Consider the following 15,290-nt stretch of genomic DNA (forward strand, 5'->3'; position numbering starts at 1 on the left):
AGTTAGCAACCTAAATGCATCAAAACTGCATCCATCAGTTACCTAAATGTACACCAGAATATTAGTGTTGAGATTAGTTCGGCCATTTATTGGGTCGTGAAGTGCACAGCAGCCTATTTTTACAATTCATATTTTTGTCACTGTGCATACTTTTGCATTGGGCCGACCTTCTGTTTGATGCACACCAACTTAAACTGCGTAAAAAGTGAAAAAAATAATCATCATGTCAAGTGCAGAAGTGCTGTTGCCCATGTTATGTCACTGCTGCAGAAATCAGTGTATGTAAAGGGAAGAGAGGAGACATGAGGGCTTACTGTCAGGTAAACAAATCTGAGGGCTTTATGCAAAATGTGTTGCTATTAGCGAGGCAAAAAGGGTCTGTTGTGATCCTCCACAACAGTTACACCTGCTGCTGCACCCTGGTGAGAGGTGACAGAGCAAATCAAAATCCTGCACAGGTAACTGACGGAAAGAGAGGATCATGTTGGGTGGGACTGAGCAAACAGGACATGGGTCCTGGAAGAGGAGGGGTGCTGCTGTGGGGGGTGGCCCGGGGACAAACGGGAGAAAGGTTTGCATGCACCCGAATCATGCCTTCGCGGATGTACGGCCATGAAAAGCGTCACTCAGTGGAAACATTTTGATTTTGTGACACAGGTGGCTGTGTTTATGTGGTTATCCAGCCCTGCTTCATTTGAATATCTCTGTTGCCTGAAGTGTTATGGCATCCTATAAGTTGCAGTTTTACTGGATTTTATATTTAAATACTCCTCTCTTTCTGAGCTTCACCAAGTGACTGGCAGACATACTGTTAACAAAGTTGTTTTTTACATGTAAGAAACTGCACGTAAATGTGTGAAGAAGCCCCCTTATTAACCCCCGTATCCCATTAGACTCAGCACTCTGAAAATGCCATGAAACATTTAAAACACATTTTACAGTGTTGTTGTAACGTTGCTGTAAGTTTCAGCCTGAACAGCAGTTTCATCCAGGAGTCTCACTATACTATGTGCCGAATTTGCTCAATTCAAATTAACAGCAAATAAAATAAAATAAAATAAAATAAAATAAAGACTAAAACGTCAGCCCTTTGTGTCGGCAGCAACACACACCATTCCCACTGCAACTATGCATCTCTAGAGCTCACAGACGCACATATCAGGAAAAGAGATGGAGCACAGAGTTGAATTTGTCTTGCAAATTGGCTCTATGCAAATGAGTGCTGGCCAGTACTTTGGAAACACTGCAGGGTGGAAGTAGGGCTGAACATGCCCGAGGCATCAAATCAATGACACATTCATGGAAGATAGAGTGGGAAATCCCCGAGAATGGCAGCTCTCTCCCTCTAAGATCAAAGAAATGGCGTGATAATCTGGGTCTCTATTTACAGTTGTAAAATACCTGTCACCAAACAGACACTTGTCACAAGTCGCATCTCTAACGGGCTCTACGTTGGACATGGATGAAAGAGAATGTAGTTTTCAGTTGGGGGAGCCAGATTATTTCTCTATTCTTCCTGTTTCTACAGTTGATATGCTCCCAGCTCATCTGATTTAGAGATTCAGGACTGAAATAATTAAGCATTAATAGTTTTTAGTACAACTTTCCTTTCCTTTCCGAAATATTCAAAGATATGAAAACACAATGAAATAATATATCTTTTAATTCCCTAATTCCCATGGGATCATTGAGGGAAGAATCCAAAGGGTTCAAGGTTAAGAAGGCATCAACAGACAAAATGTTGGAAGTTTCAGTTGTCAGGTAGACTCAAGCTTAACATTCAGTTTTATTTCCAAGGTTAAAACAGTGCCATAAAACTACAGTGTCTTCGTAGAGTGTTGAATGACATCCCAACAATCTGTCACTGGCCGTCCAAATAGAGAAATAAACTGTCAGCAGATTTCCTCTGTATGACTGGACACAGGAAGAAGCTGTATGATCAAATGCATGGCTGTCACACAGTGTACATATGTGTGCGTGTGAGGGGTGGGGGGGGGTACTATTTGATTGCCAGTACTGCCGTCGTGTAGATAAGTGCGGTGATGACGTGCTCAAATGGTCACGCCTGCAAAACCCAGAAGAGTGTTGATGAAAAAAAAAAAAACGGAAATCTTCTGTGGCTGCATTTTCTGCTCATCTATTTTGGGGAGTTGTGGACAGTTGGTTAGACTTGAGGGCCCTTTCCTCTATACATCCTAAATTGCCCTTGAGTGAGGCACCTAACTTAGTAAACCACCGCCTATGTGTGCAAACGGATGTGTTATATGGAACAAACAGAACAAATTCCTTATAGGAATATGAACACAGTATATGCGGCCAGTGAAGCTGATTTACATTTACAACATGCTGCTTTTGCATTAGTCATAATTCTAAAGAGAGTTGAATATATGTAAATATGGCAGACATTAAGTGCCGCTACCTATAAAACGCTGCTCACAAAAAAATGTTTATATTCTATTTCAAAAGATCTGTCTAAAAATGTCAATAGCTTGTGTCAGAGCTGGTAGCTAGTTGCTGAAGAGTCTCTGGTGTTTTCCCTGTCCCTGTTTTAACTGCCCTGTACATCACTTTTATGTTTGTCATCCCATAAAAAATGTAGACTATAATAGTGCACAAAACAGCGACGTCAGCAAACACACAACCCTACAACTACACTATTTCAGAAGTAATAGTAGTTGAGAGCATTTACTTATTCTGGTGGCTTAACAACATCCAAAAGGAAATACAGTAGTTTCAAAATTTTCTAGGAGGGCAGCATCATTTCCTAACAGTTCACTTGCACAAAATAAGATTTGAGTATGTCCAGTGTTTTGCTATTAGCACTGCCTGTGGTGGCAAAGTCAAATATCAGACATTTAAATACATTGATTGTTCTCCAGAGAATGGCCCCTGCTGTGTTGAACTAGGTGATCAAATAAAATAGATATAATACATAAGGAATAAATTCAAAAAACTGTAGTGATCCCCAACACATTCAAAGCTAATAACGCCTAATAATGCCTCAGCCACAATCCTGGTGTCATTAAGCTAATGTTAGCATGCCAAAACTAAGATAGTGTAAAATTGCATGCAGTTCAGTAAACCAGGTGGATTTGCTGTGTCCACACTAAGAATGACAAAAGGGAGGTCAGACAAAACAATGTTGCCAGCTATACTGCCTGTGAGATGCCACTGAAGTATTGTACAGCCACTCTCTAGTTTATTTCTTTTCTTTTCTTTTATTATTAACTATAGACTGTATAAAATATGGACAATGCCTCCTACACTTCCTTGTATTGGTCACTCCTGGCATATGGGCGATGTGCAAGTTTGTGGCCAGAGTCCGCACAGTAGGCCTACTGTCCGAGAGTGGAGCCGCACGTTTTATTGGTTTGGCACTTAACAGAGTGACTGGCATGGCAGCTGGTAGTCATCATGATGCTACATACTCTTTCTATATTGTTAAATGTCTAAAATTAAACTTACCACAAAAAACTATTTAACTGCAGTCAAATTGCAATTTGACTATAGTCTATAGTTTTGGCTCAAGTCCCATTCATGAACAGGGAGGAGGAGGTGGAGCTTATGACCTATAGTGCAGCTATTCACCAGGGGGAGCTGTACTTTCTTTGGCTTCACTTTACAGGTGGTGTCCCATTGTCCATCTTTAATATACAGTCTATGACATTAACTGGTCAAACAAGCACAAGTAATTGGTTGACACGTCATTGCAGCATTGAAAACAGCTAGCTCAACTTTAATCTGCGTTATGATTGTCATGTAGCGACAGGTGTTTGGCTTCAGTTTGTCACTTCAAGCTTAGCTTGTTGCTTTTTTGCTGCTTGGGTGAACACAACTGATCATATTGGTTTACAACTAGGAGCCTATTGTGGCTACCTGATGTTAGCAGACAAACAAAGATGCTACACTGACACTACAACATTGCACCTGCTTAAAATGTTAGCATTATCACTGTTAGCATGTTAGCATGCTAATAGAATGCACTTAATAGTATCTTGAAATTTGTAATTCCCTTTTTTTTAGCATACGTTGTGTGTTATGCATGGCAAATGCTCACATCCAAAGACAGCTGTTGAACGGCTCTTTATTGGTTTGGCACTTAACAGAGTGCCTGGCATGGCAGCTGGTAGTAATCATGATGCTATATACTCTTTCTATATTGTTAAATGTCTAAAATGAAACTTACCACAAAAAACTATTTGACTGTAGTCAAATTGCAATTTGACTATAGTCTATAGTTTTGGCTCAAGTCCCATTCATGAACAGGGAGGAGGAGGTGGAGCTTATGACCTATAGTGCAGCTATTCACCAGGGGGAGCTGTACTTTCTTTGGATTCACTTTACAGGTGGTGTCCCATTGTCCATCTTTAATATACAGTCTATGACATTAACTGGTCAAACAAGCACAAGTAATTGGTTGACACGTCAATTGCAGCATTGAAAAAAGCTAGCTCAATTTTAATCTGCGTTATGATTGTCATGTAGCGACAGGTGTTTGGCTTCAGTTTGTCACTTCAAACTTAGCTTGTTGCTTTTTTGCTGCTTGGGTGAACACAACTGATCATATTGGTTTACAACTAGGAGCCTATTGTGGCTACCTGATGTTAGCAGACAAACAAAGATGCTACACTGACACTACAACATTGCACCTGCTTAAAATGTTAGCATTATCACTGTTAGCATGTTAGCATGCTAATGGAATGCACTTAATAGTATCTTGAAATTTGTAATTCCCTTTTTTTTAGCATACGTTGTGTGTTATGCATGGCAAATGCTCACATCCAAAGACAGCTGTTGAACGGCTCTTTATTGGTTTGGCACTTAACAGAGTGCCTGGCATGGCAGCTGGTAGTAATCATGATGCTATATACTCTTTCTATATTGTTAAATGTCTAAAATGAAACTTACCACAAAAAACTATTTGACTGTAGTCAAATTGCAATTTGACTATAGTCTATAGTTTTGGCTCAAGTCCCATTCATGAACAGGGAGGAGGAGGTGGAGCTTATGACCTATAGTGCAGCTATTCACCAGGGGGAGCTGTACTTTCTTTGGATTCACTTTACAGGTGGTGTCCCATTGTCCATCTTTAATATACAGTCTATGACATTAACTGGTCAAACAAGCACAAGTAATTGGTTGACACGTCAATTGCAGCATTGAAAAAAGCTAGCTCAATTTTAATCTGCGTTATGATTGTCATGTAGCGACAGGTGTTTGGCTTCAGTTTGTCACTTCAAACTTAGCTTGTTGCTTTTTTGCTGCTTGGGTGAACACAACTGGTCATATTGGTTTACAACTAGGAGCCTATTGTGGCTACCTGATGTTAGCAGACAAACAAAGATGCTACACTGACACTACAACATTGCACCTGCTTAAAATATTAGCGTTATCACTGTTAGCATGTTAGCATGCTAATGGCATGCACTTAATAGTATCTTGAAATTTCTTTTTTTTAGCATACGTTGTGTGTTAAGCATGGCAAATGCTCACATCTAAAGACAGCTGTTGAACCGCTCCTAGAGAGCAGCGAGAGAAATCACTGATCGCAATCTTGCGTTTTGCCTACAGAATATGACTACACTCTGTAGGTGTGGCCTGACATCCACATCACGCATCCAAATATGACCACGCATACAGATTTCCTTTCCTGCTGATAAACAGCCAGCTGCCACGAAGGGTTGACAGGAGAGGGGATACGCTGAGTGAGAGGTCAGAATGTGCAGGGGTGAGGAGGGGTGAAATCTGTGGGCAACAGCCTCTTCTAGAGTGAGCTGAGCGCTGGAGGCAGCCTGATAACGTTATCATGGCCGCCCCACACTGTAACGGCTGGAACAGGCCAGCAGTGAGACAGGGAGGAGTGGACAGGCCCTCGTCTGAGATAGTAGAGAGTTGGACCAGTGTGTAATGACAACGAGAGAAAAAGACGAGACCGACTGAAAATCTTCACTTCAGCAAAGCACACAACAGAGTGTTAGTCACGGCCTCGGTTGTCTTCTTTCCCCTCCTCCTATATCACTCCCACAAAACGACTTCATAGCATTTGTTGTTTTTCACAGCACACGGTTAAAATTAAATTTCACAGCAGGAAATGCATAGGTGTTATTAATAAAAACGATTGAGAGTCTACTCCATTTCTGAGTCCCAGTATATATGAGTTATTACTAAGACTATTATTTACAGCTTCATGGGATTTGACAAGGAACATGTCTGCTGTGGAAGGGATCTATTGTATTACACAGAGTCAAAAGACAAAATCTGAAACTGAAACAGGAAGACGAGCAGGCTGGAACCGGGAGTAAGCCTTGATAAACTAAGTTGCACCGGAAGAACACAGCGTATCCAACAGGTTGATCAGTCACATGTTACAGCACAGCGTCGAGCCCCTGAGAATCAGGTGCAAAACATCTCACACACGTAATAACCTCTCCTTTACTCATTACAAACACTGACTTCTGCTGCGTTCCTTAAAGCTAAATATATATTTGCCTAAAATGTCAAATTGTTAAAGAAAGAAAATGAAAAAGTTGGGTACATCACAGTTAAAATCTTGTGTGGATCATTGTACTCCCTTACAGGCATGTGAAAAGAAGACAAACTAGAATCAAAGTAAACACGGAGCCACATCAGACAATTTTCGTCTTCGTTTAACTTGGTAAACACGCAGACAACAGTTTCCTTCTTTCCTCCCTGAGGGCACAAGTCTGTTGACAGTTTCTGGGAGGGAAGAAAGTCAAAAAGAAAACAACTCTTAGACAATTAAAATAATTGCAGCCACTTATTTGTGATTGTTTAATATAAGTTAGCTCAATTATCAGTTGTTGACAGAGAGTCAGGACATCCAGGAACATTTACAGTGCTTGTCGCTTGTATTAACTTTGGCTTTGTTTGGTTATACACTGCCATCGTGTGGTCAAAAAGTGCACTACAACAATCGATGTGGGAGACGTCTGACAAGTGCAAATGCTCAGATGTTATTTCCATAATCTAAAAATAATGTAAAGCATTAAAGCAAGTACAAATAAACACACTACATGGCATGATGAAGGTTACTGCAAACTACTACCTCACCGTCTACATTTTATAATCATAGCAATGACATTATATTAGCCATTTTTTAACAATTTGAAATCCAGTTACCATTCAGAGTGCTGATATTTTTGTATATTCTTTCTTCTTTCAAGTTTGATACTGTTTTTTGTATTCTACATACGTGGGAAAAATTAACAGTGTGTTATATCTTTTTAATTCGCCTGGTTTGATATCAAAGAGGGGACGATTGGTTAATTAATACCCGCGGAACTATATGTGTGCGCATGTGTTTCCGCCCGGTGGTATTTTGCACTTGAACGCGCACTCACTCGGCTCGTTCCGCGGTTACTACGGGAGTCAGGACCGTTTTGGAACATGGCCGTTTACATGCGCTTCATGATTTCATTATGAATAGTTCTGTTAAATGGCTGCAAGTAAAGAAAGCAATATGGCGGATTCCAAGGAGGCGAATCTAGATTTTACTCTGAAAGAGCTGAGTATCTGCTGTCAGGCTGAAGATGTCCCCGGCAGCTCGTCCACCGTGGAGCTGCGGGACAACAAACTGGTGTGTGTGGAGTATCCGGCGGTGGTCAGCAGCGTGGACAAGATGCTGGAGACTCTGGGGGGTGAACAAACAGTGTCTAAAGTAAGCAGACCACAGCTGGGACAGACAGTTGCAGCGAGCAGGCCGGGGTTTTAATGTCTTTAATATGTAGTTTTACATGCATACTATGCAGCTGCACATATGATACAATAGAGAACCCCTCCCCTCCAAAAAAAAGTTTGCATAAAAACACATAAATATCCTACAGTGCTGCTAATATGAATGCGTTAATGCATAATCTTTTAATAATTACTCATACATAACACATAGAGTATGTCGTAACTAGGGGTGAAGATCAGTAAAAATAAAAAAATATATTTTACCGTAACCTTTTAAAATTTAAACTGCAAGATGACCCTGCATAAAATTAGAAAGTCCATAACACTAGCCACTTTGGAAATGGATGCCAATGTTATATTTTCTCTATAGTTTCTATATGATAATTTTTCTATGTGTGTTTTATGACACTTTTCTTCCTTACTGCTGCGGTTAACCTGCACTGACCTGATAACTCTGTATTTCCTGTTAACCCCGCAGACCTTCGCTCACCCAAACAGGCGCCTTGAGCTGCGTTTCCGACCCCAAGACCCCTTCTGTCACTCCGTGTGTGGAAACCGCTTCCCTTCGAGCAACTTCCTCCTCAGAGTGCGACGGCGGGTGCGAAAAAAAGACCCCAAGGATGCTGAGATCCACATGGATATGCTCGGAGTCATAGGAACGACATACAGATTCCAAGGTTAGTCTCCCAGTGTATGAAGTAGTTGTATTTTGTTATAGTATTATTGGTAGTGATATTGTTTGTCTTTGTCATAAATACTTATATATATATATATATATATATATACATATATGGATGTTTTCTGTTCTGATGGCTTGTCATCTGCAGGGCTGGCGGATTTTCAGTACCTCGCTGTTCATTCAGAAGCTGGAAAAGACGTGTCTTTGTATGACAAAATCATCCTCCGTAAGTCTGAGAATCAGGAGTTTTTCGAGAAGCCCATGCCTTACTTTCTCCCACCTGCCATCTTCTCACGCCTGGACAGTCCTGTGGATTATTTCTACCGGCCTGACGTCTGTCAAAAGATAGAAAATGCTGCGTGAGTCAACCTTACCGCATTTTGCTAGTTACACTCTATGTGTGATTCATTTCAGTGTTATATCGCTAATATCTCTCTTCCATTCTGTTTGTAGCCAGATGCCTGTCAACAAGAAGAACTTCATTGGTTTGAATCGTGCTCGCCGGCCCCACAATGCTATTTTTGTCAGCTTCACTGATCCCACTGTGCCCACTGAGTGCCTTGAGGCAGCCAAGGTTAACTGGGTACGAGTCTGCGTGAAGGAGTATGAAAGGCAGGCTGAAGAACAATTGAAAACGGTATGTGTGCTGCTGCTGCAATAATGGTCGCTGGCTCGATGCCTGTAACCGAATCCCTCCTCACACTCTGGAAACTCTGTATTCACACTGGGACTTTAGTTCCATTTTCCACCATCATTCTGTTCAACATGACATCACCACAAACCACTGTGTTTTACCTTTAGAAATGGCAAAGTGCCATTGTGTTATATATGTGTTATATAAAGTTAACCAGGTATAACTTGCCATGTTTGTCCGCGCCTGTATCTTATCTCAAACCAAATGTTTTGTGCCTAGATGTTTGAGAGCCGGCCCATCTGGTCACGGAACGCAGTCAAGGCCAACATCAACCTCCATCCTGATAAACTGAAACTGCTGCTGCCCGTTTATGCCTATTACATGGTGAGATAAGAGGTTGCATTTTAGGGAAAAATAAGTTCTATTTGTCATGTTTGTAAAATGCTAAGCTAATTATGAATGTGGTCAAGCTTCAGATGAGTTCAGCCCTCACCTGTGGTCACGTACTTTGCCGGGGGGACTAGTTGAAATGAGGTTCCTGAGTAGCCCTAGAGATAAGAGTGGTTACAATATGCATCCATCTGTCATAGATACATTAATGGATAGATACATATATTCGTTGATAATGAATATAAAATAGCTAGTGACAGCTGTAGTTTCATTAGCTGCTCTAATGATGGCAAATGGGAGAATGATGGGAAAGGGAGATGGGCTGTGTGAGTAGTTTTTTTTTTGCAGTAGCTAAACAAGCATGACGCAGGTACATCAGCCAACTTTATTACTATATCAGTCTAATGGTATGGTATTCATCAAATCGGTAGAGAAGAGCAGCTTTTGAAGCTCCATCAGTGCATAAAGTTAAATGAAATCAAAAAAAACTTATATAGCACTTTTCATACAAAAAATGCAACCCAAATTACTTTGCACAAATAAAAACATAAAACATTACTGATTAAAGCTCAAGCAACGAGCATTAGAGCACTAAATATGGAACTATGTTAACGGAGATTCTTACAACAGTTAGCTTTATACCAGTTAGCAGACAACAGGCTAATCAGTTAACCTGCTGTTCCACGGTAGCACACATGGCAAACAGAAAACTAAACTTAAATTTAAATGACAGCACCATTACAGCTAAACACCAGTTGGTTAACACATAACATGCAGACACAATCAGTGCGTTTACATGCACGTGGAAAAAATGAATTATTGCCTTAATCGGACTATAACAGGAGAACTTAACGTTACTCCAATTAAAATCAGAGTTCTCATTATCCGATTGAGACGCCCAGATAATGTGATTGGAATCCGAGTTTTCATGGATAATGCGTCTGCGCATGCTCCACCACCACTGCGCTGGCGTGTGACCCCGGAACAAAGCCGATCGCAGAAGAAGAAGAGAAACGGAGCTGTCTGAGGGATAGCGCGGATCTTACCTGCATCAGAAGTAGCGCGAACATTACGTACAAGATTAAAAAACGTACTATCATCTGTCTGGTTGTTGTTTGAAATGCCAGTCTGCCGCATGAACGACTCTTGTTTATTATATCACGTGATAGATCACCCGGAAATCGGGCCGTATTAACGAGGTATTTTCCCACTGAAAAGATGGAAGAAGAAGAGGAGAACAGTTATTCCATTTTCTTGCGCTGCATGTAAACTGGGACAAGGACTGTAGTGAGAAAGTCGAATTTTGAGCATAGCTCGATTAAGCTCTGCATGTAAACGCAATGAATGAAAGAGTCAGCCAAATAACAGCAGCATGTTTAACACGGCCTCAGCATGCTAACTTAGCCCCGTGGTCAGCTCATTGACTACTAAGGTTAGCTCCTCTCTCCACAGTATAGTAACCACCACGTTAGCCCCAATAGCCTCCCTTTATTCTGGCTGTAGGTGTGTGTCAATGCGTTTGTGTGTGTGTGTGTGTGTGTGTGTGTGTGTACATTGGTGCGGAGCTCCGTCTATCGTAAAACAGAGCAGAGTAGAAGTGGGGGTACATGACAATGAAGAAAAAGAAATGAAATAACATTGCTTAAAGTATCAGTAACCTTATTATTTATTAAAAGAACACAGTTCAGATCTGTTCTTTTGGACAAGTGACTCATTATTCATTAGAGAATAATGAGCCCAGGCAGCTGCTTCCTCTTCATGTCAAAGGGGGTCAGTTGAGGTGGTTCTGTTTCTCGCATTTATCACAATTTGACCTTTCTGTGGTGGCAGTGAAAGCACAGACTGAGGGCATCGCAAATACTTTAGTGATTTTGTGCTATGACTCAACTTAGCTTGTCACTCTGTTTTTAAGGGAAAGAAATACAATGTTTTATCATTTTGTGTGTGCTTGCAGCTTTTTCGTATGTAGTCAACATCACATTTACAGCTGAAATCAGGATTCAAGAAGAAGAACGAGAGGACAGAGGCTTGAGGTGTATCAAAAAATCCCTGGTTTCTGTGACCGCACAGCATCTTAGAACAGTTAGTTTAAAGCTGAAGGAACACGCCCATAGTCTCCAGATGAAGGGCTTTTTGCATCTTAATTCGGCTTATTCCTGTAGATTTATTGTTTTACTTTTAGAACAGTATCCTAAATGTAAGGTAACATTTATTTTATTTCTGCAGGTGACAGGACCATGGAGAAGCCTGTGGGTGAGGCTGGGCTATGACCCCCGAAAGAACTCGGACTCCAAGAAATACCAGATGCTGGATTTCAGGATCCGCTGTAGCACCAAGCACGGTAAGAGCTAACTGCACAAGGGTTTGTTCACCATATGGTGTCCATTTCTGACAAAACGTTGTGTTGAAAATGTGACATTTTACATAAAATCTTCTTCAGCACAGAGATAATCAGCCTATTTTTGCTCTTTTTTTCTTTCCCCGCTTCAAGGCTTCTCCCTGTCCGACATGCCAGTGAAAGCAAAGAGGAGCTCCCTTAACTACAGTCTGCCGATCACATTCAACAAAGCAGGCAAGTATTTATTTAGATGAATGCAGTCTTTTACAGTGTAGATGTTTTGACTTGTTTTAGAAGAGAATGAACAGAAAGCATGCACAACACCAGGATCCTGAAACGTAAGGAGCTACATTTGGCCAGTGTGTATTTCGCACCCCAGATGTTTCTTAAAAATGTGGTTATTGTATAGACTGAGGTATGGACTGCTCTCCATTTTAGAAGGAAATACTGTCAACAATGTTGCCTCTCCATCTGGGTTCACTCGATGCTCCAATATGCTATTAGCATGATGAATTTTGGAGTTAGGGACCAGTTACAGATGGTGTTTGCTTGTGGTAAACATTTGCAGCACTATGTTTTGGTCAATATACTGTTGTCAGTTGCTACCATAGGTCGTCGACTTAAAGTGGAGATACGTTTAGCTTGGTATCCGCCAAAGTTTTTTTCTTTGCATATAATGAATAGAAAATAAAGATTTAAGGAAGCTCTGACATGAGGCCCATAGCCAACCAGATCACAGATTAAACTAAATCAACATGACTGATAAAAATGTTAATTTCCACCCACAGTTTTTAATGGAAGATTTTTCCTGGAGACCTATACAAACCACCAGGGTTCCAAGTGCATTTTAACTTACGTGCCTGCGTACGTGCACGACTTCAGACAGAGAAGAATTAGGCGTGACTGCAGAGCAGTTAGGTGAAACAAATATTATTGCATAGCAAAGCATCCACATTTCCTACAGAAGTCAAAATGCAGTTTTTTTGTCACCAGGTGGAGATGTGACTGACAGGAAATCATGCTGCCATGATGAAAAACGAAAATAGTTGCACATTTTTTATGATTATGTTACCGACTGTCCCTGGCTAGCTTGGTTTCATGTAATCATAATACATAATAAATACTTCAGCCAAGTCCAACTCTGTTTGCTGCCACGCCTGCTATGCCAAGGTAAACTAACAACATTTGTTATTTTTTCCAGGTCCCCAGCCAGCCAGTGTGTTGGATCTTCCCGCCCAGGAGGGAACGAGCAGCTGTCGCGATCCAGTTCCAGTCACATACCAGCTGAAGGTCAGAGAAGGACAAGCCGTGTGGCAGCATTATTGGAGTTAACGCATTAAATAGTTTCAAGTGCTCCTTAATTCATGGTACATATTGGGACTTTTAGAAAAGTGTGCTATATAACAGAAGAAAGGCTGGCATTAAGACAGAATTAAACCATTTTATAAGGGATAGAGGTTGTCTCATCTCTTCTGACATTGAAGTTGGTATCACTGGTCGTCACATCACCTTATGGAGTAATCATGGAGTTACTGCACGGAATGAACGATAAAAGAATGATACCCGCTGTGTTAAATGTTCTCCTCTGTTTCCACTCCACAGGAGTCATCCTACATCTTCAAGGATGGGATGCTGCCTCCACACAGACAAATGTTTTACCAGCTCTGTGACTTGGATGTGGAGAGGTACAAACCAGTGATGTCATAACGGGCACCCAAAAGCCTTAGAATTAACTCTTGGCATCTTAAAATGTATCTTTGACTTGATTCAACCAGGTCCCTTATGAAAAAAGAAGATATTGAACTGGTTTTGAAGCAAATTCTATGTCCACGTCATAGTTTCTCGATTTCCATAAGATGTAAAAAACAACCAGTGTAACATTTTAGCAAGTTATAGGGAAGTATCAATGGCAAAATAAAGAAAATATCACAGAAGTGATATTTCCTGTTTGTTGTTGTGTTGCGTCTCCAGTATCAAGCAGGTGATTGAGCAGAACACCGGGAACGAGCAGCAATGTGACGAGCGTGACGGCTGGTGCGTTGTCGGCACCACGGACAAGTTAAGGGACATAATCTCGGCCATGATCAAAAAGGTTGTCCGGGCGCAGAAGCCAGGTAAGGAAGTCACAGGGAACTGGCGAGCACACTCTCATTCAGGGTCAATTTGCTGCTACTGCATCCTCTTTGTGAGTTACACTCAGGGTGTAAGTTAATAAAGTTTCTTTGTGAGTGTAACTCACAAAGAAACTTTGCGTCCCCTTTGTGTCCCCTCAAGCAGCTCTTTTGATTTTTTTATTAGCTACAAAGCGTTTTCCTTATGACCCAACCTTTGACACTTTACCATGCTTAATTTTTTTTGAACAGCACAACCAAGAATATTAGCCACACTCCCACTATGAGTGCTCCACAATTAACCTACACAGAGGCCGTGTTTTAGCCTTCACAAGTGTGTTACGCCATTCAGGGCATGATGCTGTATCGAGAAAAGAATGACGGTGTGTCTCATTCCTCTGTTTGCAGTGTTGCCAGAAGTGCCCCAAAGACGAAGACGCAAGGCCCTAAGTTTAACCTCTCCAGGGAGGGATGTGAATGCAGAGGTGGAAGAGGAGGAGTACGATGACAAGGAGGATGAAGAGGAGGACGAGGAAGATGAATTTCAGCCATCTGAAGGAAGTGAAAATGAGATGGAGACAGAAATTCTAGATTATATGTAAAAATAAAAAAAGCAGCCACTTTGATGACATTGTTTAATATTTTTGCATGATCTATTTCTGTAAAGTGAGTTAAGTGTCCTATTTTGTAAAAAGTAAATAAAGAAATGACGTATTTCCAAAGACCAGTGTAAGAGCTGTGCTAACTTTGTGTTTTTGGTTCATACATTATTACTATCGTTCATCAAAATATTCAAAAGCATTCCTCAAAATTGCCAGCAAGCCAGTTTTTGAGTTCATATTGTGTCTGTTGTACTAAACATGAAAACATGCATGAGAAAAAGGCAAAATATTTGCTTAAACTGATCTAACCTATCAGCTATATTGTGCAGGTAGATACACAGTCAGCAGTGATGGCAAGTTAGATGATTTCTTTAGATGACGAGCTGTAGGGTAAGACCAAGTTGTTTCAAGTTCAACTTTAGGATTATTTTTTCAGACATGTTACAGCAGTGTGACTTTGAGTCCAGCTGAATAGCTGTGTAAACTCAGCAGAGATCAACAGTATGATAATCTGTGCGGTATCATTTCTGGCTTTCACTTAAAAGTGTTTCAATTACACTAACTCACCATCACAAAGAGTATCCTATAGCCAAACAGGTGCAGATTAAACCCGCAACACATTTCTTATTTTTAATTTGTTTAGAATTTGGCTGTTTGGCTCCATGACGAAAGATTTAGGCACAACATGATGAAAACAGCAGTTAATCACAATTACCTTTCCCAGAGAAACTACATCATTTGGCATAAGCATGTCATTTGACATGACACCACTGGCTGCTACAAAAATACTTTAATGTATTGATGACTACAACACACAGCAGGTCTTTTTGGTTTACCCCTT

At 40.8% G+C, this 15,290-nt stretch overlaps 1 protein-coding gene across 1 annotated transcript; it reads left to right on the forward strand.

Moving 5' to 3' along the window:
- Positions 1-7,264: 7,264 nt before the first annotated feature.
- gtf3c5 (general transcription factor IIIC, polypeptide 5) lies at positions 7,265-14,572 on the forward strand. Its single transcript, XM_047568978.1, has 11 exons — positions 7,265-7,678; positions 8,174-8,372; positions 8,523-8,733; positions 8,828-9,011; positions 9,288-9,392; positions 11,625-11,739; positions 11,890-11,970; positions 12,938-13,026; positions 13,339-13,421; positions 13,708-13,850; positions 14,256-14,572. The coding sequence occupies exons 1-11, from the start codon at positions 7,457-7,459 to the stop codon at positions 14,447-14,449; spliced, it is 1,626 nt and encodes a 541-aa protein (XP_047424934.1). The 5' UTR covers positions 7,265-7,456; the 3' UTR covers positions 14,450-14,572.
- Positions 14,573-15,290: the final 718 nt, after the last annotated feature.

The sequence above is a fragment of the Mugil cephalus genome, chromosome 19 (assembly GCF_022458985.1).
Source record: "Mugil cephalus isolate CIBA_MC_2020 chromosome 19, CIBA_Mcephalus_1.1, whole genome shotgun sequence".
Lineage (NCBI taxonomy): Eukaryota > Metazoa > Chordata > Actinopteri > Mugiliformes > Mugilidae > Mugil > Mugil cephalus.

Bases quoted from the DNA above. Each gene is read 5' to 3' on its own strand.
- gtf3c5 (XM_047568978.1), top strand. From the start codon at position 7,457: ATGGCTGCAAGTAAAGAAAGCAATATGGCGGATTCCAAGGAGGCGAAT. The intron at 7,679-8,173 runs GTAAGCAGACCA...TTAACCCCGCAG, and splicing joins GTGAACAAACAGTGTCTAAA to ACCTTCGCTCACCCAAACAG. The intron at 11,971-12,937 runs GCAAGTATTTAT...TATTTTTTCCAG, and splicing joins GATCACATTCAACAAAGCAG to GTCCCCAGCCAGCCAGTGTG.